The sequence below is a fragment of the Megalops cyprinoides genome, chromosome 3 (assembly GCF_013368585.1).
Source record: "Megalops cyprinoides isolate fMegCyp1 chromosome 3, fMegCyp1.pri, whole genome shotgun sequence".
NCBI lineage: Eukaryota > Metazoa > Chordata > Actinopteri > Elopiformes > Megalopidae > Megalops > Megalops cyprinoides.
Window position 1 is genome coordinate 48,739,460 of NC_050585.1, and position 22,533 is coordinate 48,761,992.

At 40.6% G+C, this 22,533-nt stretch overlaps 1 protein-coding gene across 1 annotated transcript; it reads left to right on the top strand.

Moving 5' to 3' along the window:
- The first annotated feature begins 7,738 nt into the window (after positions 1-7,738).
- gnb2 (guanine nucleotide binding protein (G protein), beta polypeptide 2) lies at positions 7,739-22,182 on the top strand. Its single transcript, XM_036524424.1, has 10 exons — positions 7,739-8,671; positions 15,067-15,176; positions 16,286-16,324; positions 16,952-17,058; positions 17,605-17,668; positions 18,240-18,402; positions 19,861-19,927; positions 20,556-20,757; positions 21,049-21,265; positions 22,050-22,182. The coding sequence occupies exons 2-10, from the start codon at positions 15,120-15,122 to the stop codon at positions 22,154-22,156; spliced, it is 1,023 nt and encodes a 340-aa protein (XP_036380317.1). The 5' UTR covers positions 7,739-8,671; positions 15,067-15,119; the 3' UTR covers positions 22,157-22,182.
- Positions 22,183-22,533: the final 351 nt, after the last annotated feature.

The window sequence follows — 22,533 nt, forward strand, 5'->3', positions numbered from 1 at the left end:
CCCACTACTCTTGCAGTTTCCCTTAAAACGGTCTCGACGGCGCATCTAACCGCCTGCTCGATGGTGGACGCCAATTCGTATTTTAAAAAAGAGACGTTCGCATCCATGTTCAGTTTATGTAAAACAGAACGTTTATGACCGTATACCTTCTTCTGAGAGTGACTGGCTAGCTAGCAATCCGTCGTTTGTTGTCAGTCTGATACTTGCGTATCAATAAAACCAACGATACTGTGTATCTCTTGATGTAGCTTGACAGTTAAGTTGCTCATACACGGTTTCAGAAACAATAACTGAAGCTAGCGTAACATGCGCAACTAAACGTTCTATATTTTGTTTGTTTCAGAATGGTAGCGCACAAAGAGCACTGAAAACATCCACCATTTTTAAACACTTTCACGTCACGACCTCCCTAACCACTATTCCCGTCGTCGCAGTGTTATGACGTACGCTTGAGAGCGATATGACACATGTGATTTCCACTTAAGTTTTATTCACGAACGTCAGTTTACAATAGGCACTGCGGATCCATTGGCACGTAGGCTATGTCATTTGGATGGGCTATTCATAGACTAATAAACCGATATCCGCAAAACCTGGTAAGTATTTTTATTCTGTTGACTCCTCAGAAGAGCACTATCACTACGACCATGACCATGCTAGAGGCTGCAGAAAGTTGATCCAGCTCCACTCACTCATCCAATGAACGACGAGAGACTGTTGCTAGGGGATACCACTGAGGTCCATGTACAATATTGAATTTTAGCAGCAGAACTGATTTATCAGATTGCTTGCACTGAAAACAAGGTTTCCACGTGGTTTTGCCGGGTACACATTCTTTACAGGGCAATTCACAACAGACAGCACTGCTACAGACTGATGAAATAATTGTCATCACCGCTCTGAAGTCACGACTTCCCAATAGCAACACTACTACACTGACCACTCTAAATGGCACGAAAAGAGGCAGTAGCTGAAAGTTTAGATGAGATCTTTCTGCATCTCAGCGTATTGTTTTCAGAGACAATAACCCCATATGTGCACATCTGAGCACAGCTGAGCTAGGCGAGGTGGAACGATGGCCAACTTTCAGTTCAAAGTAAAGTCTACAGGCCTGGCTAAACCAAGGGTAACATGGATAACAAGTTTAGCCAGGTGGGACTGGGGGTATGTGCAGTGCAGTTGTGGGTCCAGGGTCAGTGTGCAGATTCAGCAATCAAAGCAGTCCAATCTTTGGCTAAGAAGTGGTCATCTTAACCCCAATCTTATCCTATCTGTGCCAATACAAATTAGTAAACCATAGGTACAAAGTGATAAATCGAGGGTACAAATTAATAAACCATGGGTACGGATTTATGAGCTGATTAATATTCGTATAGATATTAAATGTATATTAAATGTATACAATGTTAGTCGGGTGATTAATGGGTGCGGGACAATTGCGTTAATGTTTTACGCATTTGCCCATATTGATATTTCACATGTAACGTTACTTCCGAGAGATTGATTTAATTTTACCTCCCTACTGTCAAGACTGTCCTCGTGGGATATATCACTACGAGGGACCACAAGATTTTTCAGTGTTGTGCAGTGTTAAAACCTACTTTTAGGTAAGCAATGTTTCTCAACATGGTTAGATACGATTTCGATGTAATGCCACCGCTTCTGTCGTTTCCATGGTTTCGTGGAATGTTTTTGGAGTCGCTCTTGTTTCGTCACGAACCCCGGCGCTAGAATGATGACGGCGGAGTGTGGCTCATAAACGGCCCCAGGTAACAGCCTTCCTCTTCCTCCTCAAGCATGTGTTTCTGTCGTGTTACATAAAATATGGACTTGCGCGGTCACTTTCGAATTGGGACGTTTTTTTTTTTGAGCGCGCAGGTTTAGGACAGTCTTTTCTTTTGTACTAATGTAGATTTTTCCGCGAACGACATTCTGTCGAATTTCAACAGACCGTATATATATATATATATATATATATCGAAGCAGTAGCAAAGGTTTCATCATCGACTCTGTACAGAGTTCATTTTGCGTTGGTTAAAAAAATTGCCCTTAGTCTTCGCTGTGGTGTTGCAGGAAGATAAACACATCCACTCTCTGTGATGGTTAACATCAGAACCAAACAATGTCTGCTCTGTGCGATAAGCTGAAAAAGTTGAAGTTGAATCAGAGGGTTTTCTTCCTGATTAGCTGATGTTTTGCGGAGTGTTTCAACACTGGATACCATGCATGTAATCTACATTGTAATAGTACATTTGGGCAAAGGAAAAAACGCTTTGATTGCATCCTGATTGTGTTTGGCTGGCGCGCGCTTCAGTAACTGTCCACCTGTATAAATGGATAATAAATTAAACATGTAAGCATATCATACAGGATAAGGTGAACAAAAAAGTGAAATAATTAATACCTCGCAATTGGTTGCCTCTTGAAGAACAGCATTTTCTTACTTACCCCAGTAAGACTTATCCTTGACGCGTCAATGGTCCAAAATAACCACTAGGTGTCCCTTCTTCCCTTTCTTTCCAAAACCCCTGAACAAGCTGGAAATACACAACTATCATGTTTTATTTGACGTAATGATTTCCTGGACCCGTGTCTGCATGACAGACAGCCATCTTCACTGTAACGAATTCCCTCTACATTCTATGTGCAACCTAAGCCTCCTCAGTGATCGTCCTTTCTCTATCTGGGGCTTTTGACATGATGGGCCATCAGGGCCTTCTGCCCACATTTACTGAGCTGAGGATTTAAGGCATTGTCGTGATCTGGTTCTCCTCCTGTGTGACAGAACACTCTTACACTCTTCTACCACCCGTCATCACACTTCCCTCACCTGGTAACCAGTCACAGCCTGAGTTTGTGTCAGAACCTCATTGCTAGTAAACTAGACCCTTTTAAAAGAAATAGATCACATTCCACTGTGGTCCGTGGTGTCTACCAAACTACCCCAGTTGCCCCCACGTGACTCATCCCCTCTGCATGAATGCCAGGCTTTGTGAGATTTCCATTTTGTCACTTGGTTGCCTGACCAGGGCAGGAATCCATCAGTGTCTTTGCAAACCAACCCATGGACCCACCCCAAAATCACCTCCGCTGCGGGATCCTGATGTGGCAACACATTTCAACAATTATTGCTTGCTGGGTACCGTCAATAAATAGTTGTAGGAGAACTTTGTTTTGGGAGTTGTATTACCTTTCTGTCTAGGCTTGGCATTTCTGTGTGTGCAGTGTGGCAATGTCTACGCAAGTTGCTAGAGGCTCTTATTTTTCTCCCAAAATAATAATGTTCAGTTGGGAAATAAGCTCATAAGAGCTTGGAGGCTGTCCATTGATCTCTGGGTTGGATGGGTGTGTATGGATGTATGTTGTATCGACTAATGTGATTACCAGTGCTCTGGAATATTCGTACTAACTATAATAAAAGAATGTCTGACCTTTAAAACCAGTTCAATGACTTTGTATCAACATTTTTATTATACAAATATGAAATGTGTTCACTGACAATAATACCTTGACACAAATTTGGGTTTTTTTATAATGTAAAAACATTTTTGGAGTCAAGTGCTCTTTATGAACATGCAAATGTTTTAACAGCTGGGTTTAGAACATTTAATGTTAAACCATTAGGATAATGGGTGTAGTATTGATTCGAAGATTGGAAACACACTTTTTCGAGAATTCAACATACTACTGAAATAAACTCTGAAAGAATGATGTCTCACAGCTAATAATTTATCTGTCTTCAGAGGTTAGTTTCTACACTGGCTTATCATGACAAGGCATTTAAGAAGGATGTAAGTGGAGAAATCTGAAGACCTGTCTGTCAGTTAGCTCTGAATCTGAATATTTTGTTGACAATAACAATATAGTAACATAACAAGGGAGAAATGATTCAAAAATATTTTTTGTCCCTTGGCAAAGAAAATGTTTCATAAAAACACCTAATATAATGAAAATAACAAAAATGAAAAACAGCCTGACTGCACATATCAGTGTATAAAAGGTACTAAGATTTGATGCTGGTTTTTCCTCACACTTGTTGAGTTCTAACGTCTCCCTCCCATTGTGTGATGACATTGCAATGCATTCACATTTACAAGAAGTATCAATCAGCATTACGGTTATAGGACGTAGTTAATCCCTAATGATACTGATGTGCACAGTAGATAGCTAAAAACATCTTTAACCACAGGTTTCTTCCAGTCATTCACCAATTTATTCACATCTATCAAATAGAGGATTATTTAAATAAATTCTGCATTTGTCATATTGATTATAGCACATTATGGTGCTGTTGTGTTAGTGCTGGTTCACTAGCTATGAATGGTCTGTATCTGGTCATGTCACTTCAGGGATAACCATAACTGGACAGCAAATCAAGTCAATAACGGTAGAAGGAATTTACTTTTTTAAGCACATCATACTGAATATCTATTCAGTAGAGTATCTATGAAGAGGTTAACCAGACACTTGTGAAGTATAGGATCACCCAAGAATCTGAAGTCAAAGGGGTATATGATATTTCACTCTCTCTCTCTCTCTCTCTCTCTCTCTCTCTCACACACACACACACACACACAGACTCACAATTAAAACCACACTAACCATTCCTTTGAACGTACTACACATTTTGTGAATCTAGTTTTCCATGCATTGGTAGACTTTACAGATTTGGTTCAAGCTTAGATCACATGACCTGCCCCCTGCATGAAATTGGGAGTATTCTTATTTCTTCTTTTCTGTCATGATGTGCTTGGATGTGGTATGGTTGTGCAGAGGTGTTTTCAATTGTGGTGTACATGTTTATACCAGAATGTGCACATTCACTCCTCTGAATTTGTCTGTGTGTGGGTTTATGGCTGCCTTGTATCTCGTGTTCCAGTGTGTAAGCCCTACTGATCTATGTCGAGTCCAACTCTTTGCCCATACAGAACCTAGAACCATTGCGAAGGCAGTTGCCAGGCAACCCATCCTCCTTTACTACATTCCCTAATGAGGCTTGCTGAAGAACCTTTCAGGTGGGATGTACCATTGCTGGACTTTTCATAGGGGGAGAGGGGGTGTCAATGACCAGCACAACAGAGTAGGCTATTATTGATTAAGCCCATGACAGACTCAAGCCCCATCATCCAAACTGACAAAACATTTGCACTAACCAAAAACTGAACACTCCATCCAATAAAGAATTACTCCAATAGAATCCATGGAAAACTATCTTAATTTTGTGGAAAATAATGTTTGCTAGTGTGCATGCCACCACACAACAGGCACAAATTTCTTTGCTCTAAACCAGGCAGGTCCTACTATGAATCTGTCTGATTTTTTGGGACGTCATAAAAGCGTGATGATACCATATACATTGGCTGAATTTAGAGAAACCTTGACATTGGTCATTACTATCTTAGACAAAAATGTCAGAAGGCAATAAAGCACTGGTGGTTTATGTGGAAAATAAGCAAAAAGCACACACTGACATTACTGTTACACCCACTAGCTACAAAGGTGGATTAAAGGTTTTGCAGGCTAACCTTTCTGTGGTTGTTTAACATTATTTACATAGACTATTTCATGTGGAAGCACATCTCATGGTAAGGAGTTCAGTAGCTGACACTCTCTACCTCTAACCTGGAAAACAAAGAAAACTGAAAAACAGACAGAAATAGAAAACCTGCAACTACTCTCCCATATTCCTTATGGTCTTCAGCTTTTCTTTTCATGAGAGTGTAGTTTCAGTCAGGCTGGCATGGAAGCATTTATTTCCAGTGATGATGATATGATCCAGAAGGCATTATACTCAGAAATAGGCATAACAAATCTTGACCTTTTATCTTTATCTTAGCAGTTTTAATTGATCTCAGAATCTCTCCCATGATGTACTTGTGATATTCTTATACCCGAATTTACACTGATATGTGCTTTATTGCCTTCTGACATTTTTGTCTAAGATAGTAATGACCAATGTCAAGAACAGTTGCTGTGTTGTGACTGAAGTGTGAAAACCCATCCTTTTGGACAGTTTGGACCTTTTGGGTGCAGTACCAAATAGTTAAACTCAAAGGCGGTTATGAAACAAATCGGTTTAGAACATATTCTATTATTCATTTCACAATAGTTATTAATATTTTTATTATGAGTTGGAGCGGGGGAAGTAGCCTTCACGTGAAACTTGCCATGGCAATTGGAACCTGACAGGATCTTAAACCCTAACTAGTATTCAAGCAACATGCATCAAATTTCACAAAGCAATAAATATAGCTCAGATGAACTTGTGTTGGTCTAAACATTGCACAATTTTGCCAGTCCCATTTCAGATATCAACAGCTAGTTGTGTTTTAGCACTTCCAAGATTTAAAATCCTCATTAATATCTGAATATGGTCTATCCAGTGCCGTGAGGAGTATATAGCTCCATTAGAGGCATGTATCAGTGACAAAAGTGACTGTGTAGTCCCTGTGAGAGTATCCTAACTCTTGTGTATGAGTGACAGCATAAGGGAGACACAGAAAGACAACAGATTGTCACAACGAACCACTGATAACATCCAATTGGCTCAACTACATTGACTAAATCCAGTTTCCCGCTATGTGTGCATGCAACACTTTCTGGCTCAACCCATTACAACCACTTTCCTGTTCCTGTTTAATCACAAAAATCCAATCTTAACCTCAATCCCATTTGAACAGAACTCATCATTTAATTATCAGCCGAGTGTGTTAGCGCTCCCTTTGGATTGTGTCTTTGGGGATAGACTACTTTAGGATAATTACTGTAAAACATTAATTACCATTGTACCTACATGAAAGTGTGGAGAGAAGGTGTAAATCTTAAAATATATGGTAATAATGTTAAGCTCCTGCTAAATAATGAGCCATCATACAAAGTTAAATTCTTATAACACTTTATGATTCATGATAGTTAATTACCTTTATTTTACATAAAAACCCTTTCATTAAAACAGATACAGTGACTATAGCGTGTAATTGGGTCATAGGTATTAAAGTGGTTCTTCCAAATAAAGAATGTAAGGAGGAGAGTCCATGGATCGCCGAGGGAAATAATTTTTAGGAGGCTTGTTTGCTGCAAGGGTTTGGATTTTTGACATCATGTTAACAGATATAATGTGTTAGTCAGGCTAAAACATTTAAAACCAAGTTTAGCAAACATTTTAGTCGTAAACCTGTGAAGAAACAATTTCGTAACCTTCTGGTTGTTGCAGTTCAAACTGCACCTTTGAACGTAATGCCTGCAACATGCATGTGCAAGTAGCACAAAGCCCGCATAATCAGTGGCGGAATAAACTACTTGAAGGTTAAAGGAAATGGAGAACGTGTGGAAAATTGCTTTGAAAATTGTTAGGACTGATTTGTTGGCAAATCTAATGTCATCTTCATGCTGTCTGTCGCTAGGTCCAAGTACTAGCAGCCACGTGATTATTCAGTCTCCGGCGGCTGACAAACCATGCGTGCTCAGTCCGTTGCGAAATAAAGTCAGAAAAAAACGACAGCAAATTCTTTATAAGGGATCAAACACAGTTTGCTCAAAAACATAGGAAAATAAGTCATATACCTGCCTTATGAAGATCTAGGTGGTTTTTATTTGCCATACTCTTCCCAATAAGTATACCCGGATGACTGTAAAAGCCAAATTGTGCCGTGAGTCTTATTGACTTCCCTCATAACCCCACCTCCTCAGTCCTATGGACTGGAGGGGTGTTGAGTAATGGTACGGTCTCTCTGTAAATGGGTGTGGTTGAATCGTGCTTAAGCGAGCCATCGGTAGCGCTGAACGTATGGTTACATTCGCATAATCATTAAGATTGACCTGTATGTGTGCGTGCATGTATGTATTTATATATAACGTACAGCTGCGTGTGTAAATATATGCTTAATTATTAGCTAAACCATTCTGTCTTTATTTATTGCACTAATAGGTGTGTTTCCTGCTCCACCGGCAAGATAAGTAGCTTTTGGTTGCAAGTTAGTTTTTATTTTATGTTTACCTTTAAAGCGCCCTAGCCCTAACCCCTAACCTTTTTCGGTGTTTGGCGATTTATTCAGTTGCTCCTTTTTGGACAAGAAGGCGACGGACATAACGGAGCGAGGAACAGTCGAGAGGGAGGGAGAACAGCGAACTAGCAAGGGAGGAAGGAAGCGAAGGATCACGAAACACAAACGGAACGAAAACGAAGGCATAGATAGCATTTATTAACCACAAAAAGAATCTTTGTGAATTCTCTTTGGTGCTTGGACTGATTTCTGCAGAAGACTGTAGGTTTTTACGAGGACTGCCTTACGAACATTCTTTTATACACCCCAAAGTCTACTGGAGTTTTTAAAAAAACATATTTTCTGAAGAGGAGAAGGGAATACAGCAGCTTGTCTCTCATCTTTTGAAGAGGCCCAATCAAAAATAGATGATCTCGCAGCATTTCTTTTTAAAACCTATATAGGCTAATATGTATTTTTTGCTTGTTGAAAAAAGCCAATATTCGCGGAGGGGAATAAGAAACTGAAAGCACTGAACTACTGAGAAATTCCAAATTTTTTGTATATCATTTTCAAAAGGACCAAGGAATAAGGACCAGTTGTATGCCTTAGCCATTTAAATATCGCATACTAGTCTTTTTAAACAAACAGATCAACCACCACACCGGACAGATTCAAGTAATAAACAGGTAGCTATCGTTTAAACATTTTCGCTAAAAAGATTTGTGCTGATATAATTGGCTAGTAATCTCCACTAATTCGCTTACACCCATTAAATGTGATGTAATATATGTATTTCTTTTTTGGAATTCTAGCGACTACAGACTATTTGTTCTGTAATCATCGACGGTAGTATTTATTTGTTGAATGTGAGCAAACACGGTCAACATTGAAAAATTCTGAGCTGACAGTTTGGTCAATGAAGTGGCAATGGAGGTACTTAATGCAGCACCGTTAGTTGCTATCTTTCTGTTCTAATTGTGGGCTGTGCAATTTCTGTATTTATGATAAACTGCAAAGTTGATTTGTATAGCTGGCCATATCTGATGTAAATATGAAAACGTATGCGTTTGAATAGTAATTAGAATGCTATGTACCAGTGGGTTTCCTGTCCCCTTTTTGATTGGGGCACACGGACGGTAAAATTGATTTGATAGATCCTGGCCTTGCATTTTTACGGTGATGTTGCCCTGCAGAAGACTGAACTGTGGTGGTAGCTGGCTGTCTGGTTATTGTGATTTTTTTTTTTTACGATACCGTAGTTATTAAATCGGCGTAACATACTGCTATTGCAAGGCCATCGTCCGTGCATCTGTCTTTGAGATGTTGTGTCTTGATGGCAGTATCTGATGGTTTTGGCTTACCCTGGTTTACCCTGACCTATAATCCCTGTACTAACGGGGCTTACAGGCCTTTAGAAGATGCTTGACGATGTAAACGCTAACGAGAACACAAAAAAGATCGGATAAATACAACTACCGACAGAACTGTTATGCGATGATGTATCGCTTACAGATACAAATACATTCAGCAAATCTTCCCAATACTGACGTTTAACATGAAGATGTATCCAGTATGTAACGGGTGGGGCCACACGTTCATACGGCATCCGTGAAACTTATTTACAATTATTATTGTGTTCATATGAGTGTTGTATCAAATAGTATGCCCTTGCTAGGTAGACATCGTCCAAACAAATACGATGCAGATATAGGGTAATCGATTAAATTTATGAGAGATGGTTGCCAACGACGATAGGACAGTAAGTTAACTATTCAGTCCATTTGACGGTGTCTGAGCATTTCTGATATTGCATCGAAATGACACTACTCATGGCGCGTAGAGGAGGCTACATCCTGTTTACAAAATAGCAAGTAGTCAGCGATGTTGCATCTCTTAAATAGCAAGCTAAGGTTAGAAAGGATATCGAAAAGACTGTTTGCGGTCACACCTAGCATTCCGCTTACTTTATCTGTGTTATGGATAAATGGTTACAGTGTTATGTGACTGAAACGACAAGTACAGGCTCTCTTTAGCAAACTATGAAACGCATCCTTGGGCCTAGTTTTTACGCTCTCGCGTTCTGTCAGCCTCCGCACCTCCTCTTTCTTAGCTACCGTGACAACGACAATATCGCAGCAATTACCGATACTATCCAGTACTTGCGTTACGTTAAACCATGGTAATTCCACTTAAGTTTACGTCTGAAAACAAGGTCCTTCGGCACCATCCTGGAGAATAAATGTGCAAGCACCACTGAACCACCAGTTTTGTAGCTGCACTACTAGTTTGTGAAAGTTAATTTCCGCACATACTTGTCGCGACGGCAATAACGCCTTTTATTTCTCTGGATAGCCTACTCCTGTGAGCGTCAGGATATTTCGAAGCTAATTTCGGTGTACCATTTGAAATCCGTGCTTATGATTTCACCCAGACGTAGGAGGTCACCTGCAAAAAAATCCAATGACTAGATCGTAGCACAGAGTTATACGAACACTTTCGCCACCCGTGCGTAGTAGCGTGACACGTAGATTCTTCATGAGGGAAGGGAAGCTCCGATTTAGGGGTGTTGCTGATCTTTCCGCAATTGTTCATTGATAAGTCAGTGATGGGGTTGAAGTCAATTAATTTACCGTTTACAGCTATAAATCAATATCTTATTGAGAAGTAACTTAAAACCCTGTGGCCTGAGCACCTGCACTTGAGTCTGTGGTTCTTGTCCCGCTTCTTAAACATTGCAAAGACGTAGCTACACAATTGTGTAATTTACAACATATTCGTCTTTCTGACCGTGCACACATTGTTTGTGTGGGTGGCTGTATGTGCGTGTAGAACCTTTGTGTGTCTTTGTGATGCAGTCCACAAATCTGCATGGTGCACTCGTGGACATTACTTTGGTATTTATCGAAATAAACAAAGAAATCACTTAGATGCCAGCAGGCGATGACTTCCTGTGCCTCTCACCTGTACTCTCTTTGTGCTTTATTGCCTAATTGAGCAACAGTGCAATGAGACTGGGACCGACTCATTCCCCCCCTGTCGCCTTCCATTAGTGGTGTGTAATCCATGTGGTTGGAGGTCCCCCCAGAGAATGAGGATCCAGCTAATTGCTCTCTGCAGTGGATGGTTGTGTATGGAGGACTTTAAAAACACCACTACATGCCAGTGTGGTGTAATGCTAATATCAAGGTTTCGTCTGCCCGAAACAAAATAGTTTTATATGCTGTGAAAGTTAGCCAGCATGTTTTAGATGGCAGTTTCTTCACACACAGAATTACATGCACGTATGTGTATTTCTGTGTCAGTCAATAATGACAATAAACTTCTGTAGCTTGTGTAAAACAAAAGGAACATAGAAATCACTCACAATACAGAACAGCTACAATGCAAATTTTCTGCAAAGTAGCTGTGGTATTGAAAGCAACACAGACAGTTTGTATGGCATAGGGATGGTTTTGAATGGGCCTATGTCAGCATGCAAAACCTTTGTTTTGTATTAGTCTGACTCTTGGTTTGAATTACTGAGTCCAATATCTTTTTGATAATGCAGAAAGGGATATATTTGTTTGTATTTACAGTGTCCTGTCCTACATATTTATTAATACCTCTGACTAAATACAAACAAAAACATGCTATAAATGGAAAAAAATACATTCTGGACATTTACTGGATATTATTGCTTACAAGTGTTAGAAAATGGTGGTACCTACATTCTGAAGTAAACAGGTACTGAGGTATGGAGACTGAGATCAGTTGAAAACATTTGTTTTGTACTCAGTTAACTATTTCTGTGTGGCTCAGAACCTGGCCCTGAACTTTCATGCATGCAAAATTGCAAGATCTCTTTTACACTGTGTAACCTGAAGATGCAGGCTTGTTCAGGAAATCTGTACCTATTGCATTTGGATTGGCAGCCTCCCAAAACACTTGATCACATAGGTATGCATCCTCCTCCTGAGAGGGTTTGTCACGGTACCAGTAGCCCTCTTAATAATGGACACTACAGTGTAATAGGATTGCACACAGTTTTTTTTTTTGTGAGTTCAATTGTAGCCACCTTCCAGCTTGTGGAGACCATTTACCTGCAGTTGTAAGAGAGGTCTCTGACCTTAATGTATGCTACAGATGAATTTCATGCCTTTTTTTACCACAGACAAACAGAGAGCTACTGTATTGCATAAGATGTATAACTGCCCTGCATAAGCTTCATCTGCAATTCCAATAAGCAGAATGGTGGTGATGGTGTGCCCTTTATCAGATGCTGTTCTAAATATTCCTTAAAGGTGTGAATTAATTTGACCCCCTTGTTTTATAGAGTAAACTTCATTATTCATGAATCTGAATTTGGTCCATGCGGTGCCTGTAAGACTGAAGTATAATTTAAGGCGGCAGTGTACAGTGGTTGAGGAGCAGGACTTGTAACCGAAAGGTTGCAGGTTTGATTCCCCAGTGGGGCCCTGCTGCTATACCCTTGGGCAAGGTACTTAACCCATAATTGCCTCTGTAAATACCCAGCTGTATGAATGGATAACATTATGAAAAAAACTCACAGATGTAAGTTGCTCTGGATAAGAGTGTCTGCTAAATGCCAATAATCTAATCTAATCTTAAGAAATGTAAGCGGAAAAAAGATCCAATATGTACTTTTTTTCTTACAGGTCTAGTCAGGAATATGAATAAATACATATATCACTGTAAGTGTTTGTTTAGTTTCTACATGCAGAAGATGTAGATGTACATCATTCTTTTGTTTTCAAATCATATGACCGGGAGGTAAGATTTTTATCTGTGACACCCTTTGTTGCAAACAGAAAATAATAAATGATACAAATGTGAAGTCATAGTTCTGTTGTGAATTCAACTGTAAAAACGTACGTGCCAAAATTATGCCCTGTCACAGTTAAAAATATAATATAAATATATAATGCTATAAAAGAATGTGTAAAGTAAAGTGTCGACCGAGTAACATTTGTAATGTCATCAGATACCAACAGGGCATGTTGGCACAGTGGTAAGGGGTAGGGCTGTTAATCCTGAGGTTTGATTTCCTGGTGGTTGAGTTCCTTGATTAAGGCACTGTGTAAATATCAGTGTAATGGGTAACATATTAAGATGTTAAGATATGTAAGTCATTCTTGGACAAGAGCTGCTAAACAAATGTCTGCTAATCAAATGTAATGTAGCATGGTTCTTGCTTTTACATTTTGGTATCTTTCATAAGTGATCCTAAACACTTGTCGTGTGATGGAGATCAGATGCCTGTAAATAACTTGAATGTAAAAATTGGGACAGTGATAAGTGTGGGCGTCATAAGTGAGAACTGAGCGGAAACACATGTTTTCTGACCACAGATTTCATATGAGCTTCGAAAAGCAATAGTGGGAATAAGGCAGATAAAATCCGAAACAGATTTTCACACTAATACCGAGAGGAGAAGGTAAGAGAGGAAGTCTTGGAATTTGTAGCGTCATGTGTCTGTTACTGCAGCATGTACAGAAAACACAACTGGCAGTTTTAAAATCTATCTAGATTTGTTCAGTTGGAAAAGTGAAAATGTAAGACTGTGAATAAGCATTCATATATCCGCCTTCTAATGGCCATTTATTTAGTGTGGGCACAGTGTGTCCAATAGTGCTCTTTCCCTAGGGATCATTTTCCAAGATTGAATGTAGAGCGGCTGTAGTTGTCCTTAAAAACTTCTATGGCTTGATAATTTGGTCAGAACTGATTAGTTTTTTTTTTTTTTTTACTTATTGTCTGATTTGAACTGTTTTAAAATAACTTTATGGAATGATACCAAAGTGTTTGTACAACACCTCCATCACGCTTTCTGGGTATCCTCCTTCTCCTGTGTCTTCATTATCTGCTCAGTTAATCAGAGCTAAAGCACCGCTGGGTATGTGCATTAAACGAAATCCATGGTTCCTTAAAAGAATCCATTCGAGGTTTGAACTTTGTCTGTACTTACAATCGTGACTTTTTACCAACACATTTTTGCACATAGATGGTTGCTCTGTCTCTCTCTCACACACGCACGCAGGCGCGCACACGCGCACACGCGCACACGCGCACACGCGCACACGCGCACACACACACACACACACACACACACACACACACACACACACACACACACACACACACACACACACAGAGCATTGCATCTTTATTTAATCCCGCCTGCTAAAATCCTGATCTCATTTCTGTTTTTAAGGGGTTTATGGTTTAACGTCTTAGAAGCGACACTGTTATCCAGATTACATCAGATTACAGATTACATGACAGACAGTAAAACCCATCACTGCTGTATTTTCTGTCGCAAACACACAGATTAGCGTACGATGTCTTTTATGTGCAGTGTCCACAAACCTTTACTGTGAATACAGCATTTAGTTTCAGGTAGGACTAATTTATCCATCATCTGACCCAATCCCATTCTTGTACAATACAGTGCAGTTTTGCCCCAGTCCCAGTTGATTGCTACTACAGTGGTCTCCCACAGTAACGCTATTGTGACCATTCTAAAATCAGCTCTTTTTCTTTCGAAATGATTGCATTTCAAAAGATGCACGGCATGATCAGACTAATTGGTGCACAGGATGATCAGACTAATTGATAGTTGGGTTCAAATCAGCAGTGTCATGACACCCAGCAATATCTTGATCTGGACTTAATCAGTGACAGGAATTGCAGAAAGTGTGAAAAGGGAGTCTGATGTCTCCGAGGCCATATCATATTTTGACTGGTCTCTGCTAAATGTCTGTATTTCTTGGTTTCAGCCCTGTCGTGTATGGGTGTAATTTTCTGTGTAACAAACACTCAATGCATTCAACTTTGATTGGCCCCAGGCTCCCTGTTGAATGCCTGAAAGCCAGTAAGAATTGGAAGAGTTGTTGAAAAAAAGTTTGCCAGAGGTCACAGTATCAGAGGTCTTTGTGCATAAGGGAATAAGTAACAATCAAACATAGTTTTATGTAGATACTAGTCCCTGGAGCCATGCTGATGATTTACTTATACTCAGTAAAGGCTGTTGTTGATTCTGTTATAGCCTTTATTTCAACATGTTCCTCCCCCCTCCGTTCAGTTTGCAGATTGGCTGAGCTGTGGTAGGAGGGACAAGCAGGAGACCAATCAACAATGAGTGAGCTGGAGCAGCTGCGCCAGGAGGCGGAGCAACTGAGGAACCAGATAAGAGTGAGACCTTCTTGGCATTGGCATGGCACTGAAATCCTATTCGAATCACATACGAATTCAGAAAGCCTTTTGAGAGCAATGCAAGTGTAACTGCTACATTTAAATGGCGCTAAATATAGCGGGGGTGGACTATTCCTTTAACATTAAACAACATAAAATTCCTTTCTTCATTGTCAGTCCTCTAAAATTCATAACCCCCCCCAATGGCCTGTAGTGATAGTAAAATCTCTGCATTGTGTCTTGTGCTGTTGAATGGTGGTAGCTATCTAGTGTTGACTCCAACGAAGACGGGCAGACACTGGTGATGATTCAACCAGATGATCAGATTTATTGCTCATTCAAACGCACTTAGGATCTCTGGGGCGTACAAGCCCAGTCTCAGTATTAAAATTCAATCAATTAAATAATAAGAAATGGTCATAACAAATATTAGACCTGTATAATAAAACAACTGCTCACTTACTATCCTAGTGTAAACAAAATGTTTGTTACAACAAGATAGCGGCTGTTTTTTGGATTGGATTAAAATATATCTTCATATTTACAACCCCTTTGACACAAAGTAACACCACACAATCAAAACATATAGGAGATTATATATATAATCTTCTTATAGTGTCCATATATAGAAAATGACACTTAAAGTTTATAATATTTTAGGGGTTCACTGGACTTACTTGGGTGATACAAGCCAGGTGTGACTTGTTCCCCCAGTGCTTGGCTATTTACTGTTGCAGCAACCATGGAAACCATAAAATGGAAAAAATGTAAACAAAATATCATTGGAACAGGACTGTAAAATATGTAAAATATTACAATAACCCTAAATCCATTTCTCATTAGACAGCAGTATAGCATTCGAGTTCAAATCAAGTTCGATTGTAACAGCACATCATGCATCTGCTACAACAAGGCAGCGGGCTTAAAATGGAGAGCTTGGAGAGGAAGTGCCGTGGAAATGAGAGGAATAGGAAAAGACACCGGGCGAATGATTACATCAGGGCTGGGAGTTATGAAGGGGTGTAAAGAAAGAGAGAAGGAGGGAGTGGTGTGGAAATATCGTTCCCACCCCTGATGTCTTTCACACTGTGTGTGATTCTCTTTTTCAGGATGCAAGGAAAGCGTGTGGGGACTCCACCCTGACGCAGGTAGGCTTCACACCTAGGCACTGTGGTTCTGCGAGATAGAACGTGTCATCTGGAAGTCCTGTTTCCTGTTCCAGTTCTCTTACAGACCGAGCTGCAGAATATTGTTCTCAAGATATGCGTTACAACTGTTAGTTAATGAAGAAGTGCAAATGCACATTTGTACCATCATTTTTGGAATTAGAATGATTATAACTTATTTTGAAAATTCTTTGTAGTACAGTTGAATGGAAATTTCTGAGCCCAGACATAGATGTTCCTCCCACATACAGAATATGTGTATTGAGCAACATAGTCAGTAAGATAAAAACTATTCTCTTATCACAGTGTCCAGATGGTTAATATCAAGTGTGATGGACAGTTGGGACAGACATGATTAGCAGCAGCAGATAAATGGTAGAATAAATCGTTCTGTATCTTACTGCTGTTTTTTTTGCTCTTTCATGATAAAACGTGAAGTTATGTGCAACAGTGGTCTTCACAAACTATTTCACAAACTAAACATTGGTGCGGAATTTCATTGTCTCTTTTTGACTTTTTTCTATGTGTGTGTGCATATGTGTGTGTGTGATGTGTGTGTGTGTGTGGTACGTGTCTGTGTGTATGCAAAACTGTGTGGGTGGGGGTTAGATAACAGCGGGTCTAGACCCCGTGGGGCGGATTCAGATGCGGACACGACGCACCCTCCGTGGACACCTGGCCAAGATCTACGCTATGCACTGGGGCTCTGACTCCAGGTGTGTATGCCCCACTTATTGCATTCTTCATAGGAAATACATAAGCATTCTATACATCCATTACTCTTACTCTTATCTTGTATATCCAATTTGGATTCAAGCCCACGGTGCTTGGTTCAGGAGCCTCTCGTCCTCACTGCTTAAATCCTGAAGGAGTTGGGTGCTGATCCCAGCCCTAAGTCTGTCTATCTTTATTTGTCTCATTAAATATCTAGCTGTATAAATGGGTAACATGTAAAAAATTGTAACCTATGTAAGTTGCTCTGGATAAGAGCATCTGCTAAATGCTAATAATAATAATGAATTAATTTCTGAATTTTTGGGTTTCACAAACCAGTGTGAAGTTTGGTATCTTGCACTGATTATGCCGCTCTCCTGAGGTATGAACTTGATGAATCCAGCACCAAATTTCTTAAGCCCGTTCAGTGCTTCTGAGTTGAATGGTAACTTTGGCAGTGGAAAGCTAGTCAAGCTGCTGTGGGTCGTGTACCCCAATTTCCCACCCCTCCAGCACAGACCTATATCTGAGTGTCTCTGTTTCTGCAGGTTGCTGGTAAGTGCCTCCCAGGATGGGAAACTGATCATCTGGGACAGCTACACCACTAACAAGGTAACACACTGTCTACGTGTGCAAGTCGAGTAACGAGAGAGCTCATTTTGCATTCCTTTTAGTGGCTTTTGAGAAACCCAAAACTAAGTCTGAGACAGCCCTATTCATTTAGGAGGTTAGGAAACAAATGAAAATTGAAAATTGAAAATTGAAATTGAATTAGCTGCCCTATACGCTGTAGTTGTACAAATCTGATAGTACTGTGTCCTCAAACAGACCTTGCTCTCAGCTGAGAACTGTCTCATTGTGGAACTGTACACATCCTGTCCCCGTACGGTCGCTATACTTACTGTATGCACTTTCGTAAGTCGCTTTGGATAAAAGCATCTGCTAAATAAATAAACGTAAACGTAAATGTAAATGTAAATGAAAAGGATGTGTTACATGGAAGCCCAAAGCTTCACAGAAAATGTTACGTGTCACTAGATGAATATGCATAAGTTTTTTTTTTGGTTTTTGGTGTTACACCTTTTAGCCCAAAAGGACAGTTTGGATGTGTAACACAGTGGAGTTTTTCACAGCACCAATGCTTCTGTGTGTCTTTCTGCTCGTCTGTCCGCCCCGCCCCCAGATGCATGCAATTCCACTGCGCTCCTCCTGGGTGATGACGTGTTCATACGCCCCCTCTGGTAACTATGTGGCCTGCGGAGGCCTGGACAACATCTGCTCCATCTACAGCCTGAAGACTCGAGAAGGCAATGTGAGGGTCAGCAGAGAACTGCCGGGACACACAGGTACCAGCACGTTCATACATACAGTGTGCAGTGTGCATAATACCATACAGACAGTGCACAGCCTGCATAATACCATACAGTCTGCATAAGACCACCTGTGTCATGCAAAGCAAATGAGGGATTTAAAGTGGGGTGTGATTTTAAGGGGGGTTCCTTCCTTACACCCTAGCAACTTAATGAGAGGCTGATATTTGACTGAGGAATAGATGTCTTATGTTAGTTCTCCCCTTTCGATATGAGCTCAAGAGGACTATGGAGCTTTTTCATTTCATATCATAATCTATCTTGTGGTTTATCTCATACCTGTGTAACAGACAGAGAATGTTGCATATAAAACTTTCAGGTCTTCTGATGCTGGATGACATTTGTGAAGAGTGGACTCTTTGCACCTTTGTGTTCACCCAGTCTGAGCCATTTGTTACACATTGATTAAGAAAATCAGGTGTGACCTGTTCCTGCGACACATATTCAGAGAATTAAAAAACCCTGGTATAGTGATTGGAGTTTCAAATCATCAGGGGCAACCCATATTATCCCTGGCATCAAATCATTTTGACAGGAGTGTTTGTCTTTAGGTTAGACCCACACACAGCTTCCATGAGGACAGGTGTGTTTTGTCAGTTTCTGAAACTCCACAAACAGCTGCTCCTCTGAGACAGAGTGTCACAGCGCTAAGCCAGGCTGGCTTTTATTAAAGGGGATAATTAATTACAGGAAAGCTTAATTGAAACCAGTCAGGCGAGCTCAGCTGACATTACGGCTATTCCCTGTGCAAGTTGAGTTCCTTGTGGGATTAATTTTCTGCCCACTTTACAAAGTACCCAACCTGAATGACTCCATTAGTGTTTCTAAACTGTTGTGGCCCTGAGTGAGGTGATCGGTGTGCCCCACCTGACTCACCCCACATAAAATGGCAGTGCTGTTGTGACCGGAGAGAGCGTGAATGTTAGCTGCCACAGTGTTTTTGTTCGAGCTGCACTTACTTTTACATGGCGTGCAAAACAGACTGGGCGTGGATTCCGTATGAGTTAGTGACTGTGATGTTAGTGACTGTGATGGAACAAGTAAATGGATCAGAGAGAGAGAGGCAGGTTCAGGACTGGGAAGACCAGAGTGGGTGAAAAGGCTGTTGGTGCAGCATGTGATGAGCACGCAGTCAGAACACGCTGCAGAGAGTGAAGCTCTCCCTCTTTTGCTGTCAGCGTTTAAATCTGAACATCTTAATTCACGAATGGTCCGCCTTTTCGACAGTACGATATACAATTTATACGCTTGCGAGAGAGTCATTGTGATTCAATGACTCATTGTCATTTTCTAAATGCAGTGTATTCTCAGGTGTCCCTTGCTGTCTGTCTCTGAGTGGCAGAAATTTGAGTCAGTGAAAGCCTCCCCAGCCTTTGCATAAACAGAACGGCTGGGTGACTTGCCACTTTATTTGTCTGTGTGTCTGTTTATCAGGTTACCTGTCCTGCTGTCGTTTTATCGATGACAATCAAATCATTACCAGTTCAGGAGACACAACATGGTAAGTCAGTCTCTCTGTCATTTTTTAGCCATTTAAGTAATATTTGGGATAATATATTTGCAGTAAATAATTTACCATGTGTTTGTGTATTGTTTGTTAGCATATTTTAGATATTATTTATATATTTTGAAGTTAGTATAATACTAACAACAAAAATAAAGATAATCACTGACAGATTGGCTGTTATATCAGTAATGTTTTATATTATTAAAGGCCCAGCTAGTCTGTCTTTCTGTACGTTGGAACTGGAGGGTCACATTTCTGCAGGTATTAGTTCCTCATGAGCAGCTCATCTGTCTTCACTTCATTTTGCAAGTTTACAAGTCAGAAGCCTTGGCCACCTCATAGACCTTTAGTACACTCAGAAGATCACACTCAAAGGTGCATTTGCGCTAAGTGAGCTTGTTTAATTGTTGATATCATTAGATCCTTTATGGGGGTGATAATTGTAGCCTTTCTAGTTTTTTTTTTGGAGAGGATGCACCTTGTGATGTTAGGATCCTAAATTAGTGACGGTTAAGCACAACAGGGGAATGTGCAGGAATGTAGTCCTCCAGGGCCAGGACTGGGGAGGTCTTGAGAGTCCAAATGAATGTTTGTTCTGTGTGGTTCCGACTGTCTCCCCCAGTGCATTGTGGGACATTGAAACGGGCCAGCAGACCACGGTGTTCTCGGGCCACAGTGGTGATGTCATGAGCCTGTCCCTGTCCCCGGATTCCCGCACTTTCGTGTCGGGGGCGTGTGACGCCTCGGTCAAGCTCTGGGACATCCGGGACAGCATGTGCCGGCAGACCTTCACCGGCCACGAATCGGACATCAATGCTGTCTGTGTGAGTGGGGGGTGGTGGGGGTGTGGAGGGGGTGGGGTGGGACGGGTGTTTGGGGGTGGGTGATTTGACAGTCTTCAGATTTTCCAAATCAGTTTTACATTTACATTTATTCATTTTACAGACGCTTTTATCCAAAGGGACTTACACGTGAAGTAGAGTACAACACAAGCAGAAACCATAAAGAGTCAGTTTTGTTAAAAATCTTGCAGTTTCATTGTATTATTTTCACTTTTTTTGCACCCCCGTGCCTCCTTTTCACTCTCTTGACACGCTCTTTCTCGGTCCTTTCAGTTCTTTCCCAACGGCAGCGCGTTCGCCACGGGCTCGGACGACGCAACCTGCCGGCTGTTCGACCTGCGCGCGGACCAGGAGCTGAGCCTCTACTCGCACGACAACATCATCTGCGGCATCACGTCTGTGGCCTTCTCCCGCTCCGGCCGGCTGCTGCTGGCCGGCTACGATGACTTCAACTGCAATATCTGGGACGCCATGAAGGGAGACCGCGCAGGTAGGTGGTGGAGAAGAGTATGGGAAGCCAGTAGGTTGGTGGATAGGTCAACCAGAGAAAGATATGGGTAAGTTTAGTGAAAGAGGAGGGCACACTGCTGTTGCAAGAAAGGGTAGTTCTCTTCACATGCTCAAGCACTTGTCCACCTGTATAAATGACTGGCAGAAAGTATACAGTACCAGTTAAAGGTTCATGGAAAGGTTTTTCTTTACTTTATTATTTTATACATTTTAGAATAATAGTAAACACGTCAGAACTATTAAATAACACAAATGGAATTACGCAATTACCAAAAAGTGTGAAACAAATCATCTTAACTATCTTATATTTTAGATTCTTCAAAGTAAATTTTTTTTTTTAATTAAAGTTTTTTGGAAAGAAATTCATACATAGGCATCAATTTCACTATTTATATTTGTCTAAGAAAAAAATTCTTTAGATCAAAATGTCTTTGAATGCATGTTTCCCTTTATCTTAATCAGGTGTGTCCAAACTTTTGACTGATACTGTACCTTTGTAAGGTTGTTACCAATGCAAGTCTTCTTGAATGAGATTCTACAATATATATGGAATTAAAATTGGCTGGTTTACTCATATCTCTAATCACCTGGACTGTCACCAAGGGTTGCTTTGGATTATGTAATGGTAGATTTTATCAAAATATTTTTTCATATTTGTATTTAGTGTATTTTTAAGTCAACTTTTTTGGCATGATTTGTGTTGCTTAAATTGATTGCGAATGAATCCTTTTTCCTCTTTTTTTCCGTCCCTGGTGCTCACTTAGGTGTACTGGCCGGCCATGACAACCGTGTCAGTTGTCTTGGTGTGACAGATGATGGCATGGCAGTGTGCACTGGATCCTGGGACAGCTTCCTCAAGATTTGGAACTGAAGAGTTGCAATTACACAGCCCCCCCCCCCCCCCCCCCCCCCAAAAAAACACACACGCACACACACGCACACACACACAGTCCAGTACATAAAACACAAACAACTGTGCTATATGCAGATCAAACTCACATTCCAGTACACATAATATGTACACACACTGTATACACACTGTAGCGACATAAAGATAAGGAAGACAGACACAATGCATACATGGTGAACCTCATTGTACATAATACATGTCTGAAAGTATATATAAGTTCACACAAATGCACACCAATGTACATAATACCACCCACCCACCTAGTGTTTATGCTATGGATCACACTGTATGCTATACAGGGATAGTGTCCACTTGAACCACTCACACACAAAACCATA